Here is a 21,476-nt window from a genome sequence, read left to right as displayed (position 1 = left end):
TGTGTTTGAGGATGGGACATGGGCCGACCTAGAAAGTCGTATGTCGAATAGATTATTCTTAAAGATTTTTTCAATCCTTTTAGGTAGTTCTTATCAAAATGATGTCCAAGTGTTCCTTTTTTCTGGTAGGTTTGGTTTTGATTAATTATATGATGCTGTAAAAATGGGTTGAAAGGTCAAGATTGACAGCTCAGACTCAGACAGCTCAGTCTTGATTGGTTGAGCCGAGCGTGTGCATCATTGGAACCTCGATACTTTGCCTCCATCCCTGATCGCAACTGCATAGACTCTGACTCCAAATGTACACGGTGGTGGCGTTAGTGTCCAGGATATTTTGACCTCATATCTGGATATTTGGAGGAAGTGAAGATGTGTCGTCCATCTTCATAGGGAGTCTATGGCAGTGGTTCTTAAACTTTTGCACTTGATGGACCCTTTTACTGAAGCAAACTAGACCACAGACCCCCATTTGCAAATATTTGTATTTTAGATGTGTTATTTTCGTGAGTGTATGAAATTCAGGAACAGAGAAGTGATACATTATCGCTGTGTTACCTATAGATTCAATTTTAGTGGAACTACACGTCCCTTTTTGCCAGTGACCCCTTGGAACCTCTCCCGGTCTGACCATTTGGGGTCCCTGCACCCCACTTTGGGAACCCCTGGTCTATGGTGATCACAGTAAAATATATATATTATGGTCAGTGATCAGTTGTGTATATGTCACATTTTTTGAATTACTGCTCTCAGTGGGAGTGGGGTGAAACAGATCAGTGTAACAACCACTGACATGTTGGTCAAACTATCAAAGGTAAGTCTTGGTAATTAATAATTCATTTGTGTTGTTGATAACAGTACCAGTGCTGCGGTTATTTGTCTTGCACGATCATTTATTCTTCGTGTATATGAGAAACTCTCCACTGTAAATATGAGATTTCAAATTAAAGAAAGCGAGAAAGGGAAATAAAAAACAAACATTTGTCGCATGCGGCTTTCCGTAGCGCCACGCTCAGTGGGTGGGGAAGTGCAACGCAAAGGCAAAGAGGTCAAGAGGAGGGAGGAGAGAACCACGTGTGATCCCCACCATGTACAGCGCTGTCCTTCCACCGTAGACTTGTTTTTGTAAGCTCGTACCCTTCGCATGTAACCAGTTAGCCCGCGATAGCCGGAGAAGCAGATAGGGATTTCTTTTGGTTGTTTTGCATTTCTTAAGCAAGACTCATACATTCGAGCGAAGCTGCTGGGGGGTTTCTGGAGCGACACTGACTGCCGACCATGGTGAGCAAGACAGATGACATCCCGGCGGCAGTGCCTAACTGTAATCCGGTTGATCTTGCGGATGAAGCCGGGGATGGAGCCCAACACGAGTCCAGCAAGACGCGACTGGAGGATTCCTGCGACTGCGGTGAGTCTCTGCAGCTACAGAGGCTGCTTCGCATGTTCTGTCATCGCACTTAACATGTATAATGCACACGTTGATGACACTTATCACGATGCATGCAGTGAGAGTTATCACACAACCAACACTTGTGTGCATTAACTATGTTCAATGTGCCATATATATATGTCACTGTCCCATTTAGCTCTCAGCTAAAGCTGGAGAGCCTCCATGCTTTGTGTGACTTCAAAGTCCTCAGACCCAAGGTGAGGGTCTCCTGGGTTGACCCATAGGGGTTGACCCCCTCCTCCCCCCAACCATCTCCTTGGTAGCCTCTTGCAGTTTGAAAGCACCTAGCATCACCTGCTAATCCGCAGTATGCATGCATATCTTTGAGCTGGTTTGTGTTATTACCCACTGAGCATCCTCCACTGCATCGAAGTCTAGTCTACATCCGAGTGTCATGGCTGTAATCGAGCCTGACACCGACACCGGGAGCCCAGAAGGCTAACCCAAACACCGGCATGCTAACATTAGCACCGTCGCTCAGTATGCGGCTAGTTAGCTCGCAGGCTAGCCGGCTAACTAGCAAGCAGCGGCTCCAGTCAGTGTCGCAGAGATGAACGCAGGCGGTGAAAGCGGGTGTTTTACGGGTAAACTATGAGTCGACAGTGATGCAAATGGTTCATGGAGCTTTCACAGTGGAGCCGCTTGTGTTGTACGAACCCGTAACGACGCACATGTTCGGTAATAACATGTGAGAGTCAGGAACTGAAGGTCACCTTCAGTGGAGCTGCTCACTGCTCGCATGAACACGGGGGGGACGGTCATACAACGGGTTAGGGTTGGGTATATTCTACAGTAAATGTGTCAACCGGTTCATGTGACGGACGTGTTACCGCCTTGTTTATACTGTTAAAGCGGCTTTATAATAGATGTCAGGTGGATTAAACAACCATCGGCCGGTAATAAGCCTCTAACCGGTCCCCACACCTCCCCGTCGGGGAAGATCATATATAGCGTCCCTCCTCGACCGGGAAGCGGAAACTGGTCGTCGCGTAAAAAAGTCCCGGTGGTGCGTGCACGGTGCGAGGGAAGGTTACGGTCATGGTGAATGAAGTGCAGGAAGCTGGTGAGTATGGTGACTGATTCAAAGTTGGCGTGAGGCGGATTGAACCGACTCGAGCGGTGCCAGCCGGCGGAGTTCACGTTACACAACCTGCAGAGCAACCGGAGTCTGTGCAGTGTGTGTCTGTCACATGTGGGACCTTCAATTGTCTCTGTCCGCCGCCTCTTACAGGGAAACACCGGAGAGGGAAGCTTAATGCGCACAGTCTGAGTGCAGGTTAGTTCATGCGTGTGTTTCTGGATGGGGACTTCTGTTTGAGCGGTCCAGGTTAGTCATAAAGCCTTTTATATTTAACAGCTGAAACAAGTAGTCCTTCAGTTGTAATGAACTATTAACATATTGTAGCAGTTTCGGTTCTATTTGAAGGAAAGAACAAATACCCCCCCCCCCCAGCTTGAGTTGATCAATCGATAACTGAACTTAAAAAAAATACTGATCAGCAGCAATGTTTCTTGGAAAAAAATGTAAAGTTTCTCTCTTTACATGAACACATCTGTTTTTTTCAGTACGTTATAGAGACAAAATAACACATTCTGTGAATCACCTTTTGCTCTGGTAAAAATAATGTGAATTTGCTGCTGATTCTGATTAAATACTTTTAGATTAACAAGTTGAGATTCACTATTCATGTTAGTGTTATGACCATGAGCCTCCGCTTCAAAACAATCTGAGCATGATGACAGAGAAACATGCTAGTCCCACCCCAACATTCTCATTATATGGGCTTATTCGTGCTGGCAGCAACTTGAAAATTGTGCAGTAAAAATGAGGAGCTGCATCTCCCAAGACCTCCATTACCAACTCGCTGCTTTTCACCACTTGTTGGCTGCTTCATATTCTTGTGCAAGATCCTGAAGTTTTCAAAATTTTTATTATTATTCTTAAATCTCTCAGCCCATAAGAAGTTCCCTGAGCACAAAAAGTTGTCTTTAAATTACTTGATTTGTTTGATCAACAGATAAAAACTAAAATTCATATAAATGATATAACTACCACAATAAAATCAGCACATCCCAACAGGCTGAAACTATTTTGTTCCCAAAACTATAACAATCTTCAGAATGACTTGCATCTTCTCGTTATGTTTTATTTTGTAGTTGAGGGATGTAGTTGTTATCATTCATTCTTGGCTAGTTGGATTTTATAAAGTCGAACAAGCTTTTCATTCACTCTTCACAGCTGTCACATCTGCATGACTCAGGGTCTGTCTGTCCACCAGGAGTTCTCCACCTTGTGACGCTAGTTGGGTTGTTGTTTCAGGGTTGTCTGGCTTGCTGGTTAATGTTGCCATGGAGGCAGTCAGGGTGCCCATGTCAAGGACTGCAGAGCAGAGAGATGGCTGACTGCTGCTGGGTTTATTATTTTGTTGTCCACAGGAGAAATTTGCTGTAATAAACAAGTAAAGAAGAGTTTATTTCTAAGAGTTGTTTTCCCTGAAAAGATGATCATGTGAATAAGCCCTCTGAGCTGCTTGATTCACAGAAAGGTTTAGCCAGCGAAAAAAATGGGTCAGTTGAAGTGTAAACTTGCTCGCTGAAGTGTTTCAGTGTGTCTCTTTATTGTATCTTTCATTGATTCTGTACCATGACCTGGTAGAGGGCTTCTGCCTGGTCTCATACCACAGGTGTGTGATTGTTTTGGGTCAAGACAATGTTTCACATCACTGCTTAATGACCTCTCACACGTCTTAATTTTGTCTGTTTTTAAGCCGTGGACATTTGAGATTACAGAGCTGACTGGTTTGTTCCCATTTGAACTCCCCCTGCAAATTACTGATGGAGAGTTGGTGTGGCTCTGGTATGATATTTAACTTGGGTTTGAGTTTAAAGTTGAGGGGTTTTTACTCGACGCCAGAAGAGAGATAGAGAGAGCAAAGTTAGTATTTTTTTAGTGAAGAAATGTTATTTTTTAATATCATGGCAATACGGGTGAATGACACAAAGAAAATGAGTAAATATATATAGTTTTTTTTTATTCTGTGATTAAGCGGGTGATTCACAATTTAACTGAGGGATGAATTGAAGTAGTTTGGTGGGAGGTGAATTTATTTACTCAGATGTCTGTACTTCATGATGCGATACGGTATTGTTATAAAACAGTCAAGAATTCAGTCTTTGCACACAGTGGCCCAGAATAACCAGAAATATTACAGGGATAGCTGCGTCTGCAAGAAGCTTTAGCGTGTGTGTGGTTGACGAGGAGGAAAACGTTTCGCTATATTGCATTTGAGGGGTAACAAAGTGTAGAAGCTAATTGGCACTAATTTGCAGTATTTTGTAAATCTAAGGTAGTCGATTCGGAGGGTGTTGATGGAAACCAAAGTTCATTTAACATTAGCAATACATTATTATTAAGGGGCAGCTGTGGCTGAAGGGGACATTTAGTTTCCATTTCCAAGATATCTGCCTAAATAACGCCTATCTTACCACTTTACCTGGTGTAGCATGCAGTAGCTGGTTAAACATCAAACCCGTCGAGGTATGTGGGTTTGAGCAGAGTCAAAGCTGCAGGCGATTGAAATGTTGTCAAATGTTGGTTGAACAAATTTGTATATTCATAGATGTGCAAATACTAAATAAGGCTAATGTGTAGAGTTGCATCCAAGTCATAAGGACATGGGATCATGTTCTTATAAAATGTATATTTCTTTCAGTGGATTTTGTTCAATGACAAACACTAATTGCTAGCCACTGCTCTAAATGATGGATGTAGATGATGGCTGCTCAAAAACTGATGGACACTGTCCTGTGTAGCCCGTTAAATGAGTCCAGCTGAACTGAAACACTTCAAGACTCTAGGTAAAACTTTCAAGCCTCCGATCTTATAATCAACTGCCATCTGATAATGTTTCTCTCCTGACAACTGAAGGCACAAACGACTGCAGCACCAAAACACTCAACACCAGCCCCTCGTTCTCCCCCGGCTTGTAATGTTATGATCTTGTGGCTTCCGAAGCCGTTGTGTTTGTTATTCAGAGCGTGGCCTGCCGTGCTTCAGCCCCTGCTCCTCCACCATTTTAGCACGTTCATTCCTCACCCGGGGTCGTAGTCCATTTATGAGGCCCCACCCCTCCCTGCGGGCCCTTCTCCTCAGTAACCCTGACGCTGTGTTACCCTTGATAAGTGAGCAAGGACACACAGGCTGGCAGCAGTTGTCCCAGTGAGAGAAAACAGTTGTCTGACATCCATGTACGGATACTCGGCCTTGCTGCTCTGAATTAATGTATCCAGGGGCCTCATTTTTATTCATGTCATAATTCTTTCATCTTAAATTAGCTTCGTCATTCATTAGCTTGTCATTCATATATATATATATATATATATATAGATATATAGATAGATAGATATATATAGATATATATATAGATAGATATAAATAATTGTAAAATAATTGTAAAATTAAGGAATTGAACATCAGGAATTTCTTTTTTTTAATCAAATGGGTTACTAGCAGAGTTGATGTTCACTCACGATCAGCCATGCAAATGACCAGTAAAACCCTGTTGTGAATGTTTAAATACTTTGTATTCACCCTCTGTTCCAACAGTGTTGCCTTAAGCAGTTTGTTGTTGGTAATAAGATTCATTCTTTCTTTATCAGCTTTATACTTATTGTTAATTTTCTAATACAATTATTTGTTTGTTGAAGGTTCAACTTTTGTAGGTTCAAAGAGAAAATGCATGTACAGTTGATTAAGATATATTTAGTGAATTAATTAAATGCTCTCACTGCAGCAATGTAATACTGTAGCTTAGCTCTGAAGGCTTTGTTAGCACATTCATAAATATTTCATAAGGATACTCTAAAGGTCGTTGAGCCTCTGGCTACATGGGCTTTGTTTGTCACCAGGCAGCAGGCAGCGTCTCAGTGTTCATGTGGTAGTAAAGTGTTTTCTGTGTTGTCAGGATGACTTGCATGGCTGACTGTCTGAACGGGCTGTTCACTGTTGCTCAGTTACTGTTGGCTGTTGAGAACAGAGCTGTTTCTTTATACAATTTAATTGTAGTGCAGGATTTCAGGTGTTAATGCTTTATTATTTTTATAGTAATAGATATAACATACATATTCATTAAATGTCTAAAAACAACTAGACCTATGTTTTTTTGACTAGTGAACTTGCATTATCCAAAATGTTTCAAACAATGTTAAACCCAGAAATGTATGAAAGATAACAGGACATTTCATTTCTCACCTCCATTGCTGTTTGCTTCATGACGTGAATAAAACTTAAATACGTGACCTCATCTGTGAGCTTGATTTGAGTAGCATCAGGTAGATTTAGATGAAAACTCCCATGATCCCATGCAGCTTCAAAATGCCATCAAACTAAGTCTTTTGTTATTGTTTTTATTAAGGGGCCCAGCGCAGTGGAAGCTACATATTTTACATTAACATTGTCAGAAAACCGTCAAAAAATGTGAGGGCCCAGCATCAGGCCCCAAGTATTCTTGGGAGCAAGAGCTTGGAGTCACACTACCTGATGATTATTGGGAACAAGTATTACGGTTGGTTCATTCCTCTTCAATCTGTGCGAGGCATGGCCTCCTACAATGTAAAGTAGTGCACAAAGTTCACTACACTAACTTGAGGCTATCTCGAATTTATCCCAATGTAACTGACTCCTGTAACAGGTGCAAACAATCCCCAGCAGATCATTCTCATATGTTCTGGTCCTGTCCCGGGCTTGCCACATTCTGGTCTGAAATCTTTAAAACTCTTAGCACAGCATATAACACTACCATCTCTCCTCAACCTCTCTTGGCTTTGTTTGGGGCCCCCCTACAGCCTTTTGCCTCTAGAGTTATACAGAATGTCCTTGCCTTTACCACCCTGTTGGCCAGATGCCTTATACTCTTTAAATGGAAACACCCTCAACCCCCATCTCACAGTAGGTGGGTTGAAGAAGTTTTACTGTTCATGAGTCTTGAAAAGCTTAGATTTTCCCTGAATGGTTCCTTAAATTTCATTCAAAAGACTTGGAGACCTCTCTTAAGTCATATTGAGTCTTTGACATCTCTGCGTTATGGTGATGACTGAGCCCCCCCCTCCCCCCCATTTATTTTATTTTTAATAACAATTCACCCTTCCCCTTTAATTATTTATTTTATTTTATTTATTTATTTTTATATTTGGTTGTTTTTTCGTGTTTATGGGTTTGTTATGGGTGCTGGGGATGGGAATGTGGGAGGGATAAAAAGATGGGAAAAAATGTAAGATGGAAGTATTCCCTGTTATATTGTTGTATCTCATGAAACTACTTCCAATAAACAAAAATATAAAAAAAAAAAAAAATGTGAGTGAAATGTTCATAATTCAAAGCTGACCTGTGTTTTCTGCTGCAGGGCACAGTGCAGAATCAGCCATGGTGAACGGGGACGGGGCTCACGAGCACACAGAGGAGACGGAGGAAAAGCAGGATGAGAACAGTGAGGCGGATGGAGGAGAGGACTCCAACGAACAGGAAGTGATTGTGATCCAGGACACAGGCTTCACTATTAAGATCCAGGCACCGGGCACAGAGCCATTTGACCTGCAGGTGAGGTTGTGGCGCTTCACAAGCAGCAGGTCTTTAGGCTGGGTTTAAACCATAGACTAAATTTAAAGTTGGCCGAAATGACTATTCCACTGAAGTGAAGCTAAAACATCTCAACCACCTGGTGGCTGGCTGCAGTATAGGTCATAAATCCATGCTCCAAAATGTGGATGCCCTATTTTTCAAGATGCCAATATAAGATTTGCTTATCAAGATTATTTCATCTACCCTGCTCCCTCCTTTCCCTCAGGTGTCTCCTCAAGAAATGGTGCAGGAAATCCATCAGGTGTTAATAGACCGTGAGGACACCTGCCACCGCACCTGCTTCTCCCTGCAGCTGGATGGAAACGTGCTGGACAACTTCGCTGAGCTCAAGTCCATCGAGGGCCTGGAGGAGGGCTCGCTGCTCAAAGTGGTGGAAGGTCAGAATCAGAAGCCCGTCAGCAATTCATTGTCTTGGTGCAAATAAAGAAATTAAAGTTGAAAAGTTGAGCTGTTACCATAATGCTGCCATTGTTTTAGTCTGGTATTTAAAGCATGTAAAAGAAATCCAAAATCATTATCGTCAATGAAACACTTTCATATTTTCAACAGTCTTTTTCTTTTGGAGGATTTATTCATTCCTATTGAACCAACAAAAAAAACATGATATTTATTAAATTTCCAAAAGCTCTTTATGTAAAGATGCAGAGTGTAACCATCTGTGTTTGGAAGCTACAGGGAAAATGTGTTTGACCTCTTAATGTCTCAGACTAATCTGGTCATGTGAAAACAAATAACCAGTTAATGACAGTGATAGAGTCAGACTGCATGGGCAGGTGCAACCTGACAAACTTGATCACATATAATCATTCACAGCAAATACAGTGTTAAAACTGTTTCATCTACATATAATTGGTTTAAGGAACAAAACACAAGTAAAAATATAAACTGCATCACTGGTAACATTGCTGCAGGCAAAGACTTAACTGAAATGAGTCATTTTTCATTTACATAACAAATGCGGATTATCCAGATCAATTTCACTCAAACTTCTCAATACCCATTTGTAACCTCTGGGTTTCTTTTGCATGTTTTTGCTGCAGAGCCGTACACTGTACGTGAAGCTCGCATCCACGTGCGTCACATCAGAGACCTGCTGAAAAGTCTGGACCCATCAGACTCCTACAACGGAGTGGACTGCAACTCCCTCTCCTTCCTCAGCATCTTCACTGACGGAGACCTCGGAGGTACAACACCACAGGGCTTTTCAGAAGCTACATTTTTATATTCACTTCGGTAATGTTAATGCTTTGTGACATAGGTGTCTCTTGCATGTGGTTACATTATCCTCCTGTGTTGCTGAGTTTAACACCGTAGTGAAAGATAAAACCTCTGTGGTCCTGCAGAAACTCATCTTACTCGTGATGTGCTTGCAGATAGTGGTAAGCGAAAGAAAAAGGGTAATGACCTGGAGCAAATTGACTGCACCCCCCCTGAGCACATCCTGCCTGGCAGTAAAGACCGCCCCCTGGTGCCCCTTCAGCCACTTAACAAGGAATGGAAGGTGAGACGTTGCCTGGGTTTGGACAAGAAAAACTGAGCCCCAACCAGGGGCAATTTCATAGTGATCAAATAAAGTAAATTAAAATGTTTTCGTTTAAACTTTTTAATTTGACTGTTTGGTTTAATATCCTCGACAGCCTATGCAGTGCCTGAAGGTCCTGACCATGAGCGGCTGGAACCCTCCACCTGGAAACAGGAAGATGCACGGTGACCTCATGTATCTGTACATGGTGACTGTGGAAGAACGCCATATCAGCATCACTGCCTCTACACGCGGCTTCTACCTCAACCAGTCAGTCAACATTTCTACCTCTCCATTGCTTCACTTTAGTACCAGTTTATACACAAAGTATTTGGCAGTTATTGTTACACAGAGCAACAACCAGGAACCCATCTGACACAGGACCCAAAGCGTCACAGGCGCAATTGTCAATTTGTCATTCAGCTCATATTGCTTAAATAACCAATGCTCTTGCATCCATCTGAGCACCTATGATTTGTTGGTCTTATAATGTGGCGTGATCAGGAGCGTTGTTGGTGCTTCAGGCAGAATAAACTTATTGCATCATTGACAAATAAAAACCTGGTCATAAGTCAGTGCAGCATTTTACTGTTTGATGTGCAATATGCACACACACACACACACACACACACGCACACTCTTTCATTTTGTATACAGGCCAATCCAATTCCTCTGCAAGGAAGCGTTCTCTCTGACTACCTGGTAAATCTGCCAGTTTGAAAGCTTGCCTGTATTTGACTGGGAATGGGGGATGGTAAAACTCTTTAAAAACCATGCACCTGGAGCATCGACTATTTTTCTGCTATCAAACAACAAAAGTGGATCTAAATACATTTGTACCCAAGTTTTTAAAATTTATTTCATGGTGTTATTTTATTTATAACCTACACCACCTTCAGCTCAAGTCCGGTATCTCGCAGCAGTTAAACCCTGATAAGCTGATGTTTAGTGCAACAGGTGCTGCTGTGAGTGAAGTTAGTCTTGACACATGCGCCTCACATTTCCTCTGCATGTTGTCTCCATTGAAATAGAACAGGCTTTCATATATTTGCAGCTTCTTTTAATGGAAGACCGTGGGATAAGTGTTGATAGAGAATCAACAACTGTGCTCTATAAGCCGTTGTAGGATCCTAATTTTGGATGCCAGCAAAAGCTTAGCAATCAAATTAATGAGCTGCAATCGGATTACTCTGGAAAATAGAATTGGAGAAGATATTGTTAGGCTTGGAGCAGTGCTGTCTGTTTCTAACAACTTTATCACAACCATGATACCGTCTGCGCACCACTGGGCAAATTGTGTCTGTTTTTAATACAACCCCTGCAGCAAACAAACTTTTGTCTACAGGTGTAAGTTCCTCATGTTTTAAATCCTGTGCACATTGGTGCAATAAGTTACTTCCCTGCAGTTAAACTAGTCCCCAGTTCAGGCTTGTTCAGTCCTTTTATCTTTTCTACCCAGTACTTCATATATTACTGTGATTTATTATGGTAAAATGTCTGCTTTTCTATTCCAGATCTACCACCTACACCTTCAACCCCAAACCAGCCAATCCCAGCTTCCTGAGCCACTCTCTGGTGGAGCTGCTGAGCCAGATCAGTCCTGCCTTCAAGAAGAACTTCACTGCCATGCAGAAGAAAAGGTGACGACATCCATTCACCTTTAGTTTCATTAATCTGTTCCCCTGTCAGCAATCAACCTCTCTACATCTTGAATGATTCATGCATCTTTCCTTCAGCGGATTCACAGCCTTCTGTTTTCACTTTGCACTTAAAGGCTTAGGGTTAGGTTTAAAACTCATTATTTTTTACAATCAGTCACACATTTAATTTATTTATTAATTTACTTTATTTGAACATGTGAGAACATATTCACAGTAGAGATCTGACCAGGCTAAAATCTCAAAGCACAATAACAAATGGATTTACTCGTTTACTTGTTATTCACTGGTTGTAGTTTTAATGATGCATAAACTGCTTCAAATTTCAGATGAACTTTCTGAAATGTGCGCGTGTATATGTGTATATATATATAAAAAGACCAAGCAAGTGATGTGTTGATATTTTCTCTTTTTGCTGCAGGGTCCAGAAGCATCCCTTTGAGAGGATAGCCACGCCCTTCCAGGTGTACAGCTGGACCGCTCCACAGGTAGACCACGCCATGGACTGTGTTCGTGCTGAGGACGCCTACACCTCCCGCCTGGGTTATGAGGAGCACATACCTGGACAGGTGGGCGCACCTGAACACATCAGCAAACCAGGTAGATGTACGCTATCATGTGAAGTTGTTTTTCAGTGTTTTGAAGTTGTTTGTGCTGATGCGTCTCCAGACCAGAGATTGGAATGAGGAGCTGCAGACAACCAGAGAGCTTTCGAGGAAGAACCTGCCTGAACGGCTGCTGAGGGAGCGAGCCATATTCAAGGTATTGTTGAGTTTCTCAGGCTTTGTCCCATTGTGTGAATTTATATTTGTTTCTCATGGTTTTGTAATGTCTTTTAATACATTGAATCATAATCCACAAATGATTAAAAAGTCTTGCTTTAAATTTTTATAGATTGTTGCCTACTTTTTATTTCCTGCTTTAGGCAGTAACATCAATTGTTATTTTGGTATTTAAAAAGAGCTTAAGTTGAACATTGTCAACCCTGCCTGATTCCTTTTGTAAAACCTTTGCAGATGGTGTTAGATTGGCCCTGTGGCTCTAGCTCTGCCTTAATGATATCAGAAGTAATAATCCGATGACTACTTGCTGACTGTGACGGGCGCTGTGTAGCTTTTCTTATAAATCACCCTCTTCTCTTTTTTAAATTCCCCCTGCAGGTCCACAGTGACTTTGCAGCAGCTGCCACTCGAGGAGCAATGGCAGTAATCGATGGCAACGTCATGGCCATCAACCCCGGCGAGGAGACGCGCATGCAGATGTTCATCTGGAACAACATCTTCTTCAGCCTCGGCTTCGACGTGCGTGACCACTATCGTGAGTTGGGAGGAGATGCCGCTGCCCACGCTGCGCCAACCAATGACTTGAACGGAGTAAGAGCGTACGGGGCGGTGGACGTGGAGGGTCTCTACACCCTTGGGACGGTAGTGGTGGACTACAGAGGCTACCGAGTGACTGCCCAGTCCATCATCCCAGGAATCCTGGAACGTGAGCAGGAGCAGAGCGTCATCTACGGATCCATTGACTTTGGAAAGACTGTTGTGTCTCACAGCAAGTATCTGGAGCTGCTGGAGAAGACCAGCAGGCCGCTCAAGGTCAGTAAAGCCCAATTCATGCTTCTGTGTTGAAGCTATGCCGTAGTCTATGCGTAGTTGTGTACTCTACGCAGAGCCCTCCCCAAAAAATGTAAATATGCGGTGACGTGCGTTTCAATTTTATCAATAATGTTAAAAAAAATATTGTTTCTGTAGTCAAAACTGGATTTGAGTTAGTCCTAGGGCCAATTGACCTCCATTCTTGTGCCAAATCGGTTTGTTATGTTACTAAGCCCTATGCTATTTCATTAGGTAATATGTTTATTCATTATCATAAACAGTGTCCTGTAATTTTGCCATTCGTGGTCAGGATATTCAAATAATTTAGCCCGTTTTTAAGGAAAATGGGTATGTTTTTTTATATTTATATTCAGGACTTAAAGAATGAATTAAGTCTTGGACTTGAGAGCCACAGACAGGGTAGTCAAGTTGTGGAGTATGAATGACGGACTGACAACCTTTTTTACTTTTTCATAGCATTTGTTGTTACTTACAAAAGCCTCATCTTTGCTATGCTTGGTATACATTTTAGGTCCAGAGACACGATGTACTGAACGAGAAGAATGAATCAGTGGACCTTTGCTCCTCTGTCGAGTGCAAAGGCATCATTGGAAACGATGGCCGACACTATATCCTGGACCTCCTGCGTACTTTCCCCCCTGACCTCAATTTCTTGCCCGTGGAAGGTGAGGAGCTGCCTCCAGAGAGTCGGCACCAAGGCTTCCCCCGCCAGCACCGCCACCGCCTGGCATGTCTCCGCCAAGAGCTCATCGAGGCCTTTGTTGAGCACAGGTAGGAGTCTGCTACAGTGAGCATGAACACAGTTCTGTCGTCACATTGAGCTTTTGCACATCTGCTTAACTGTTGTTTGTGTCTCTCCCCAGATATCTTCTCTTCATGAAGATGGCGGCGTTACAGCTCATGCAACAGAAAGCAAACAGGGACACTAAGATTGACAGACCTGCCATCACAGAAACAGCCACAGACAACAAAGCAGATACAAGCCCGACTCAGACCACTGCAGCAGATTCGACTGCAACAGAGGCCTCCACAGACAGCACAAGCCTGACAGACAACAGCACCTCTGCTGTCTCCCAGTCACCACCTGACAGTGAAGAAAACTCAACAAAGCCCCCCACAAACGGGCCTGTAGACCCCCCAACCACCCAGAACGGAGAGTGCAAGAGCCCACTGGAGGGTAAGGAGCTTGAGGAAAGTATTCCAGGATTAGCTCAGGCCAAAGAGCTGGCGGAGACCTTAGTTGCTGAAGATGGATCTGGTATTGGTACGTCCAAAAATAACCCAAAAAGCAAATCGAGGACGATGCAGGGAGAGCTACTCCAGTGGATAATAGCCTAGAAAAGAAGTAGTGTTTAATCACAGTTGATTAGAGTATCTTGCAAGGCATTAAAGTGCCTGTTACTGGATCATAGTGGCTTCTCTCCACCTGGCTAGCTGTCCCTGCTCAGTCCTCAGCCTGCTGTGGGTCGAGTGTTGGCATCCGATCAAATCAACCCGTCGCTCCCTGTTCCTGCCTGCGACACCTCTGCTGTGGGATAGTAACTGAATAATCAGATGCAGTGTCTGTTAATCCAAATCTGTTTATTGGAATGTAAAAGATAATCATGTTCAGTGATTTGTGTGCTGATCCTTAATCACAGCAACGTGCTTGTCAAACGCACTGACCTGATCTATAGTGGTTGTAGTTTTGCATGGTCAACGCATTTGAAAAGGTGGTGGGTGCTCGTCCACATTGAGATTAACCTCAACTAACAGACATTCGATACTGTCCAGCAAATCATTCCTTTGTGCAATTACAAGATGAATGCTCCCGTCAGTGTGTGTGATCAGCAGTAATCACACAACACTGTGTTCTCAAAGAGTCTATTCATTTGAAGATATTCTGATACCACTACCACCATTAATGAAATCTCACACTGGACATCGACAAATATACACAAATCTATGTCCCAGTCTGATACCACATTGTTCATTCATTTCACCCAGATAGAATTTTTATGTATTTTTCCTGGAAATCACTACTTTTTCTTTTGCCACACAAAAAACGGCAGTCATTCTGTCCTGCCACTGGAAAGGACTGTAGTTAGAGCAGCTGAGAAGAAGTGACGTTGGGTAGTGTAGCGTTAGCCAGAGTGAACTAAAATGTCAGCAATTTAGCTAAATATTTCATGGTTTTAAGTGTCTCACGTGACTTCAGCTTCAAGAGGTGGCACCTTGCAACACTAGCAATAAGTGATAGCAGTCATCACTTGTACACATGGTCAGTAGCATACAGCTGTTAAAAAAATTAAAATAAGCTTTTTTAGTTTTTTTAAGAGAGCTTTTCCTCATGATATCATGGTACCATCATATAATGTTGTTGGTTAGTGGTATGTAAGCAAACAATTGTGGAAAGCATGAAATCAATTAAAAACAATTATGAAAATAATTGTTTTGGGTAAAAGCTAAACTTTTATTTATTCTTACGCTGTATCGGCCGATTTGCAAAGTCCAGGTATCGGAATCCATATCAGAATAAGAAAAATGGTATCAGAATATCTCCATTTACACTATTGAGCCATAGCACTCAAGTGAGTTAGAGCACCTTCAGCTCCGTAATCCACACGTGTGTATTGTTGCCATTACCTTTAACATTTCTGCTTCTTTTCCGTGTGTTTGATCCCTGTCACCAACAGATCCCAAGAGCCGTGAGGTCGTCCTTAATGCTTGCAAGGCAGTCGGATCCATCAGCAACACATCTTTTGACATTCGCTTCAACCCTGACATCTTCTCCCCAGGTGAGCATGACACAGAAGATGAAGAGAAGCTTTACAAGCGCTTGAATGTATATCAAATATTAAACAAAAATAATTCAATATAAAGCCTCTGTAGGAAGTTAAATATTTAGACTATTTTGCTTCTGAGGAATGAAACCTTGACAGCCAGGCCACTGTGTATTGAACATAAACAATAATGCATATGAATAAATGTATTATGTTTTTAAACAGGAGTACGTTTCCCAGACGAAAGTGCAAATGAAATCCAGAAGCAGAAGCAACTTCTTAAAGATGCCGCTGCTTTCCTGGTGTCCTGTCAGATCCCATCACTGGTCAGTAACACAAACAGATCCAGCTCTTACAGGGGGTTGAACTTTTCATGGTGTGTATCTGAGCTCACAGCCGTCTGTGTGTGTTTGAGCAGGTTAAAGACTGTTTGGACCACAGTACTCTGCCCATGGATGGAGCCACACTCACAGAGGCCCTGCACCAGAGAGGCATCAACGCTCGCTATCTGGGGACAGTTCTGCAGTTTGTGGATAAAACCCCTGCTAAAGCACAGCTGGAGCACTTCTATGTGAGTCTGTTTCCACGACTATGACCTTCACATACTGTTTGTACTTGTGTTTTATTCATTCTAAAAAACATATATTCTTCCATATTTTAGAGAATAGGAATCAGTGAGCTGATCACCAGATGTGCGAAACATATCTTCAAGACATACCTCCAGGTTTGAAAGATTTAACTTTCATTATCTGTACTCTAAAAAGACAAACCTACTTTTATTTTAATAAATGTCTTTTCTTATTTTGGTAATTCAGGGCGTGGAGTTGTCTGCCCTCTCTGCTGCTGTAAGTCATTTCCTCAACTGTTTACTGAGCTCCTTCCCTGATGCTGTCGCCCACCTGGCTCCCGACGAGCTGGTGTCACGCCGCAAAAGCCGTAAACGTCGCAACAGGGTCCCCGGCGGCGGAGACAACATTGCGTGGGCCAGCCTCACGCCCAGCGAGCTGTGGAAGAACATCGCCTCCGAGGCAGAGAGCTACTACCACTTCACCGTACAGTGGTGAGGGCTCCATCTTTCAATGTGACGCAAATGTCTGAGGGGTTTGTGATTTTCCTTTTAGTGACAAATATCGTGTTTTGAATTTATTTATTTTTTCAGTGAGAGCGTGGACCAGGTGGTGGAGAAATACGGCCTCCAGAAAAGCACCTTGCTCAGAGAAATTTCAATCAAAACTGGCATCCAGGTAACACCCATGAGTCTGTAGTGACCACCTCGTCCCTGATTTAACAAATCGCCATTCTGGTACATTTAATCTAAATGATCTTTTTCATATGTCTTGTAGATTCTGATAAAAGAGTACAACTTTGACAGCCGCCACAAGCCTGCCTTCACAGAGGAGGACATCCTGAATATTTTCCCTGTTGTGAAGCACGTTAACCCCAAAGCCTCCGACGCCTTCCACTTCTTCCAGAGTGGACAGGCCAAAGTACAGCAAGGTGAGACATGCTTATTGCACCTGATGCAGTCAGACATGTTAATTTACAAACCTGAGTCAAACATTGACCTCCTGACTGCTCCTCATGCTGTGCCCTTTGTTTTTTAATGAGTTATGTATGTGAATGAGAAATTTAGTGTTGTGTGTAGAGAGCACATACCAAGGCGGAGTAGCTGCTTCATCACCATATTGGATATACATCTGTTGCATCAAATACATGTACAATATACACAGAAACTGTCAAGACACAGGTAAAATATCAATTCGCTGATATAGTTGAAAGGAATATTTGTTACCGTACAGTTACTAAGTACAAATGATTCCCCCCAAAAAAACGTATTTGATTATTAATTGCAGATTCGCACAAAATTTCACCTGTTCATAGACATTGGCACTCTAAACATGCCATATTATTATTTATTTTTTTCATAAAGAACTTTGCATTATTTCCTTAAAAATTCAGTAACCGTAATAAATATCGCCGATGTAGCACATCAACCATTTGTCTTGATTTCCAGGTTTCCTGAAGGAGGGCTGTGAGCTGATCAATGAGGCTCTCAACCTCTTCAACAACGTGTACGGACCCATGCACGTAGAGATCTGTGCCTGCCTGCGCCTGCTGGCACGCCTTAACTACATCATGGGAGACCACGCTGAGGTACGTAGCATTTACTGTCTGTAACTTTTACAAAAGTGTCCTCTTGCTATTATTTCACTAAATGTGTGTATTTACCGGCAGGCTCTGAGTAACCAGCAGAAGGCTGTTCTGATGAGTGAAAGAGTCCTCGGCATCGAGCACCCGAACACAATTCAAGAATATGTGAGTCCTCACGCCCAGAGATGGATTTTTTAGGTTAAAAGTTTGAAATCCTTCTTATATTTATTTTTATTCCCTGTGTATGTCTCTCCATTTCTTAGATGCACTTGTCTCTGTACTGCTTTGCCAATGGGCAGCTGTCGACCGCCCTGAAGCTGCTGTATCGTGCCCGTTACCTCATGCTGCTGGTGTGCGGGGAGGACCACCCAGAGATGGCACTGCTGGACGTGAGTATTTTCCTTTTTTGAGATTTATAAATAATCAACATCAACAAAATGGTGATGTGATATACTTTGCTCAGTTTTAATATTTACTGTTCATGGTTCTCCTTCCACAGAGTAACATCGGGTTGGTGCTGCACGGAGTGATGGAGTATGATTTATCTCTGAGATTCTTGGAGTACGCCTTGACCGTCAACGCAAAGTACCACGGACCCCGGTCCCTCAAAGTGGCCCTCAGGTGGGGACACATTCATCATCATCATCTATAATGGTATAATACTGACTTTACGCGATGGTTCATGTAACATGTCCTTTTTTTCCAGTCATCATTTGGTTGCGAGAGTTTACGAGAGCAAAGCTGAGTTCCGCTCTGCACTACAGCATGAGAAGGAAGGCTACACTATTTACAAGAACCAGGTAAAGCCAGGAATCCAAACTGCTGACAAATCAAATGTGATGAATTGATACTTACAGCTCATTCTTCTCTTCCTCTCAGATGGGTGAGGCACATGAGAAAACCAAGGAGAGCTCAGAGTATCTGAAGTATCTCACCCAGCAGGCCGTGGCTCTGCAGAGAACCATGAATGAGATCTACAAGAACGGCTCCAACGCCAGCATCATGCCCCTCAAGGTGACTGCTCTCAGTCTGATGGGTTATTGTGATTCCGTCTGTTAAAACCCAAACAAAATCATCACTGATATCATTTTTTATTTCCTCCGTTTCTCCAGTTCACTGCGCCCAGCATGGCCAGCATCCTGGAACAGCTCAACATAATCAACGGCATCATCTTTATACCTCTCAGGTAGAGTCCCATTACAATATAAGTGTTATGTGGCAAATACATAAGTGTATGTTGAGTGTAAATAAAAAAGATGAATCCAAAAGTCTGTTCAGAGTTACACACTCGTTGCTTTATTCTACAAAAAGTCTATCATTGACCCGTCTTGTTTTGCTTTGCAGCCAAAAGGATCTGGAGAACCTGAAGGCGGAGGTTCAACGGCGGCAGCAGCTGCAGGAGCTGGGAAAGAGCGAGGAGCCGGCTGAAGAAAGCCTACTGGAACTAGAGGACAAAATTCCCATTGATTAATGCCCCAAAAGCCCTCAACGCGCTGCTGCTTTCTGCTATTTGAGGGGGAGTGAGAAGAGGCTGTGAAGAAACAGCCATGTCACCAGGCCTGTGGACCTGAGAAGCAAGCAGCTCAAATCACCATTGAAATAAACAGGGGAGGGATGGATGGATGGATGGATGGGTCAGGGCAGTCCAGAAAACAAACTCTGTGTACTGTAGGACGAATAAATACAAAGCAGGAAGTTCCTACAAGGTAGGACGTGAGGGAAGAGAAAGTACAAACGACATAGAATCATTATTAATGTGCAATCTAAAAAAAAAAATAGGAAGAAAAAAATATCCCGACCCGAGAACCTGGTGATGAAGTCACTGGAGGCGTCAGCTGCTTAGAAATGTGATCATGTATGAACGAGTGTTTGCAGCCGGGGGAGGGAGACCAAGGATGACCATGACATTGTATACCAGAGCCTTATCTACTGTACCATCATCCCTAAGTCAGGCTTCTTCTCAACTTAAACTTCCTATAACCACTGTAAGCCCAGGACCACCTTTTGCCCCACCATTCCCTTACTAGCCTCGAGGAAACCCCGGGTGTTTACCCCGCACCTACACACGCCACCCCGCCCTGGTGCTCTAAATTAGAAAGCACCCACCCTGTCCTAGAACTCAGGGGTACTTTATACTGTGCACTAAGACCAGAATACAGTCAATAAATTTGAGATTTTTTCACATGGGGCTTCAGAATGTAACTGTTCACTCTGTGGCTTCTTTGAGCCAGTTCGCAACAACCACTAATTGTTCTCAGATGAACCCGATGGTTTATTCTTTTAACCGTTCTATCATTTGTACTTACGACATCCCAGGTGGGTCCCTGCTGTGACCCGCGGTTCCTTTATCTCCAAGCAAGGAAACAACAAATTAGCTAGCTTTTCAACTGTTTGATTATTTGCTGGACTTTTTTTTTTTTTCCTTTATAAGTAAATGATGATTTGTATTTGTTTGTTTTTTTTGTAAAATTGCACAGGAGAATTAAAATGGTATTTTAGGCCTGTTAATCATCAATTAAATTAAGCCATGTCTGTTTTATAGAAAATGTATAGAAGTGGGGGGAAGAAGATGTATAAATCTCTATCGGGGCTAGACAGGTACTGGATGGATGATAATGGATAAACCGCAGAATTGAAAACGTCCACTTTATGCAGTAGATTTATCTATCTATATAGTAGCTGTATCCAACTTTCTATTTTTACACATTGAAAGAAAATGTGTGCATGTGTGTTTGTATGTGTGACGGTGTGTTTGTGTGTGTGTCTTTGTGTAGTTCAAGAGAAAAAAATCTTATTGGCCAGAGCTGTTGCTAATTTTTTGCTGCTGCATAGTTTGGAATAGAGGCTGAGTGAACATTTGCTTTTCAGATGTTTTATTTTTCTACACGCAGTTAACCTGTTTGGATGGCTGATGCCTCTTTTCTTAAAACATTCATGGCCACCAATGTTGTCACTGTTTCTGCATCAAACCTCTCACCATCGGACATGTGCTCAACATTGGCAGTAGTGAGTGATTTATTGTTGCTGGGTGTATTTTCTTTTTTTTTCATTACATGTCATCTTTTCATATGTAACTGAGACAAGAAGCCAGCCGGGAGTGTCAGTTCATTGAGCAGTATTTAGTGCACTTTCTTGTGCTGTGTGGGTGTGTTAACATTCACAGCACCTCCTGGAGTGGACAAACGGAAGGGCTGCCTCGATGTGATGTACCAAAAAAAGACTGATAAAGGGTTTGTTTGCGCTTGTATACATGCAATGTATCCCTCCCATGGCAATTTGTTACTTAATTGTTGCCGTGTTTAAATGTTTATGTGATTAAAGCAATAGCGAGATGGTGCTGGAGCTGTTGCAGAAAATGAAGTTTTTACTTTGGCACAAGACGTGCAGCATTGACTACTGACTGTACTTGGTGGAGTGCAAATCAAGGAGAAGTGTGTGTGTATAAACAAACAACTAAAGTGAGCCGTAGAGACTGAACCATGACATTTTTACATTGAGTTTCCTAAAACATGATGCCATCACATGCAGGAGCAGAGCCTGGTGTGTACTGTGCCTATTTAGTCCTTCTGAATGAAATGAGTGACAGGTAGAATCTTCATAATGTAGAAATATTCTTGATTCTTTTTTTCTGGATTTCTCAGTTCTACATTTCCTCTTAACCAAGTTTAGCTCCACGGTTATAC

The 21,476-nt window shown here is 42.6% G+C and overlaps 1 protein-coding gene across 3 annotated transcripts; it reads left to right on the top strand.

The window, feature by feature from the left end:
* Positions 1–1,014: 1,014 nt before the first annotated feature.
* On the top strand, positions 1,015–21,135 carry cluha (clustered mitochondria (cluA/CLU1) homolog a). Of its 3 annotated transcripts, none has more exons than XM_053422886.1 (27): positions 1,015–1,405; positions 7,849–8,042; positions 8,290–8,461; positions 9,125–9,268; positions 9,458–9,585; positions 9,722–9,876; positions 11,121–11,246; positions 11,686–11,833; positions 11,934–12,026; positions 12,425–12,859; positions 13,392–13,651; positions 13,744–14,057; positions 15,556–15,657; positions 15,868–15,968; positions 16,061–16,213; positions 16,304–16,366; positions 16,458–16,702; positions 16,802–16,886; positions 16,986–17,139; positions 17,657–17,796; positions 17,878–17,958; positions 18,057–18,182; positions 18,293–18,414; positions 18,500–18,593; positions 18,673–18,807; positions 18,906–18,979; positions 19,138–21,135. In XM_053422886.1, exons 1-27 carry the CDS (start codon positions 1,276–1,278, stop codon positions 19,262–19,264), a joined length of 4,101 nt encoding a protein of 1,366 aa, XP_053278861.1. In that variant the 5' UTR covers positions 1,015–1,275; the 3' UTR covers positions 19,265–21,135. The 3 variants fall into 3 exon arrangements, with proteins under 3 accessions (XP_053278861.1, XP_053278860.1, XP_053278863.1); XM_053422885.1 differs by having other exon boundaries at positions 13,744–14,144; XM_053422888.1 differs by lacking the exon at positions 1,015–1,405 and adding an exon at positions 2,393–2,510 and having other exon boundaries at positions 13,744–14,144.
* Positions 21,136–21,476: the final 341 nt, after the last annotated feature.

Source organism: Pleuronectes platessa, chromosome 5, assembly GCF_947347685.1.
Source record: "Pleuronectes platessa chromosome 5, fPlePla1.1, whole genome shotgun sequence".
Taxonomy (NCBI): domain Eukaryota; kingdom Metazoa; phylum Chordata; class Actinopteri; order Pleuronectiformes; family Pleuronectidae; genus Pleuronectes; species Pleuronectes platessa.
This window is presented reverse-complemented; position numbering and strand designations above follow the sequence as displayed.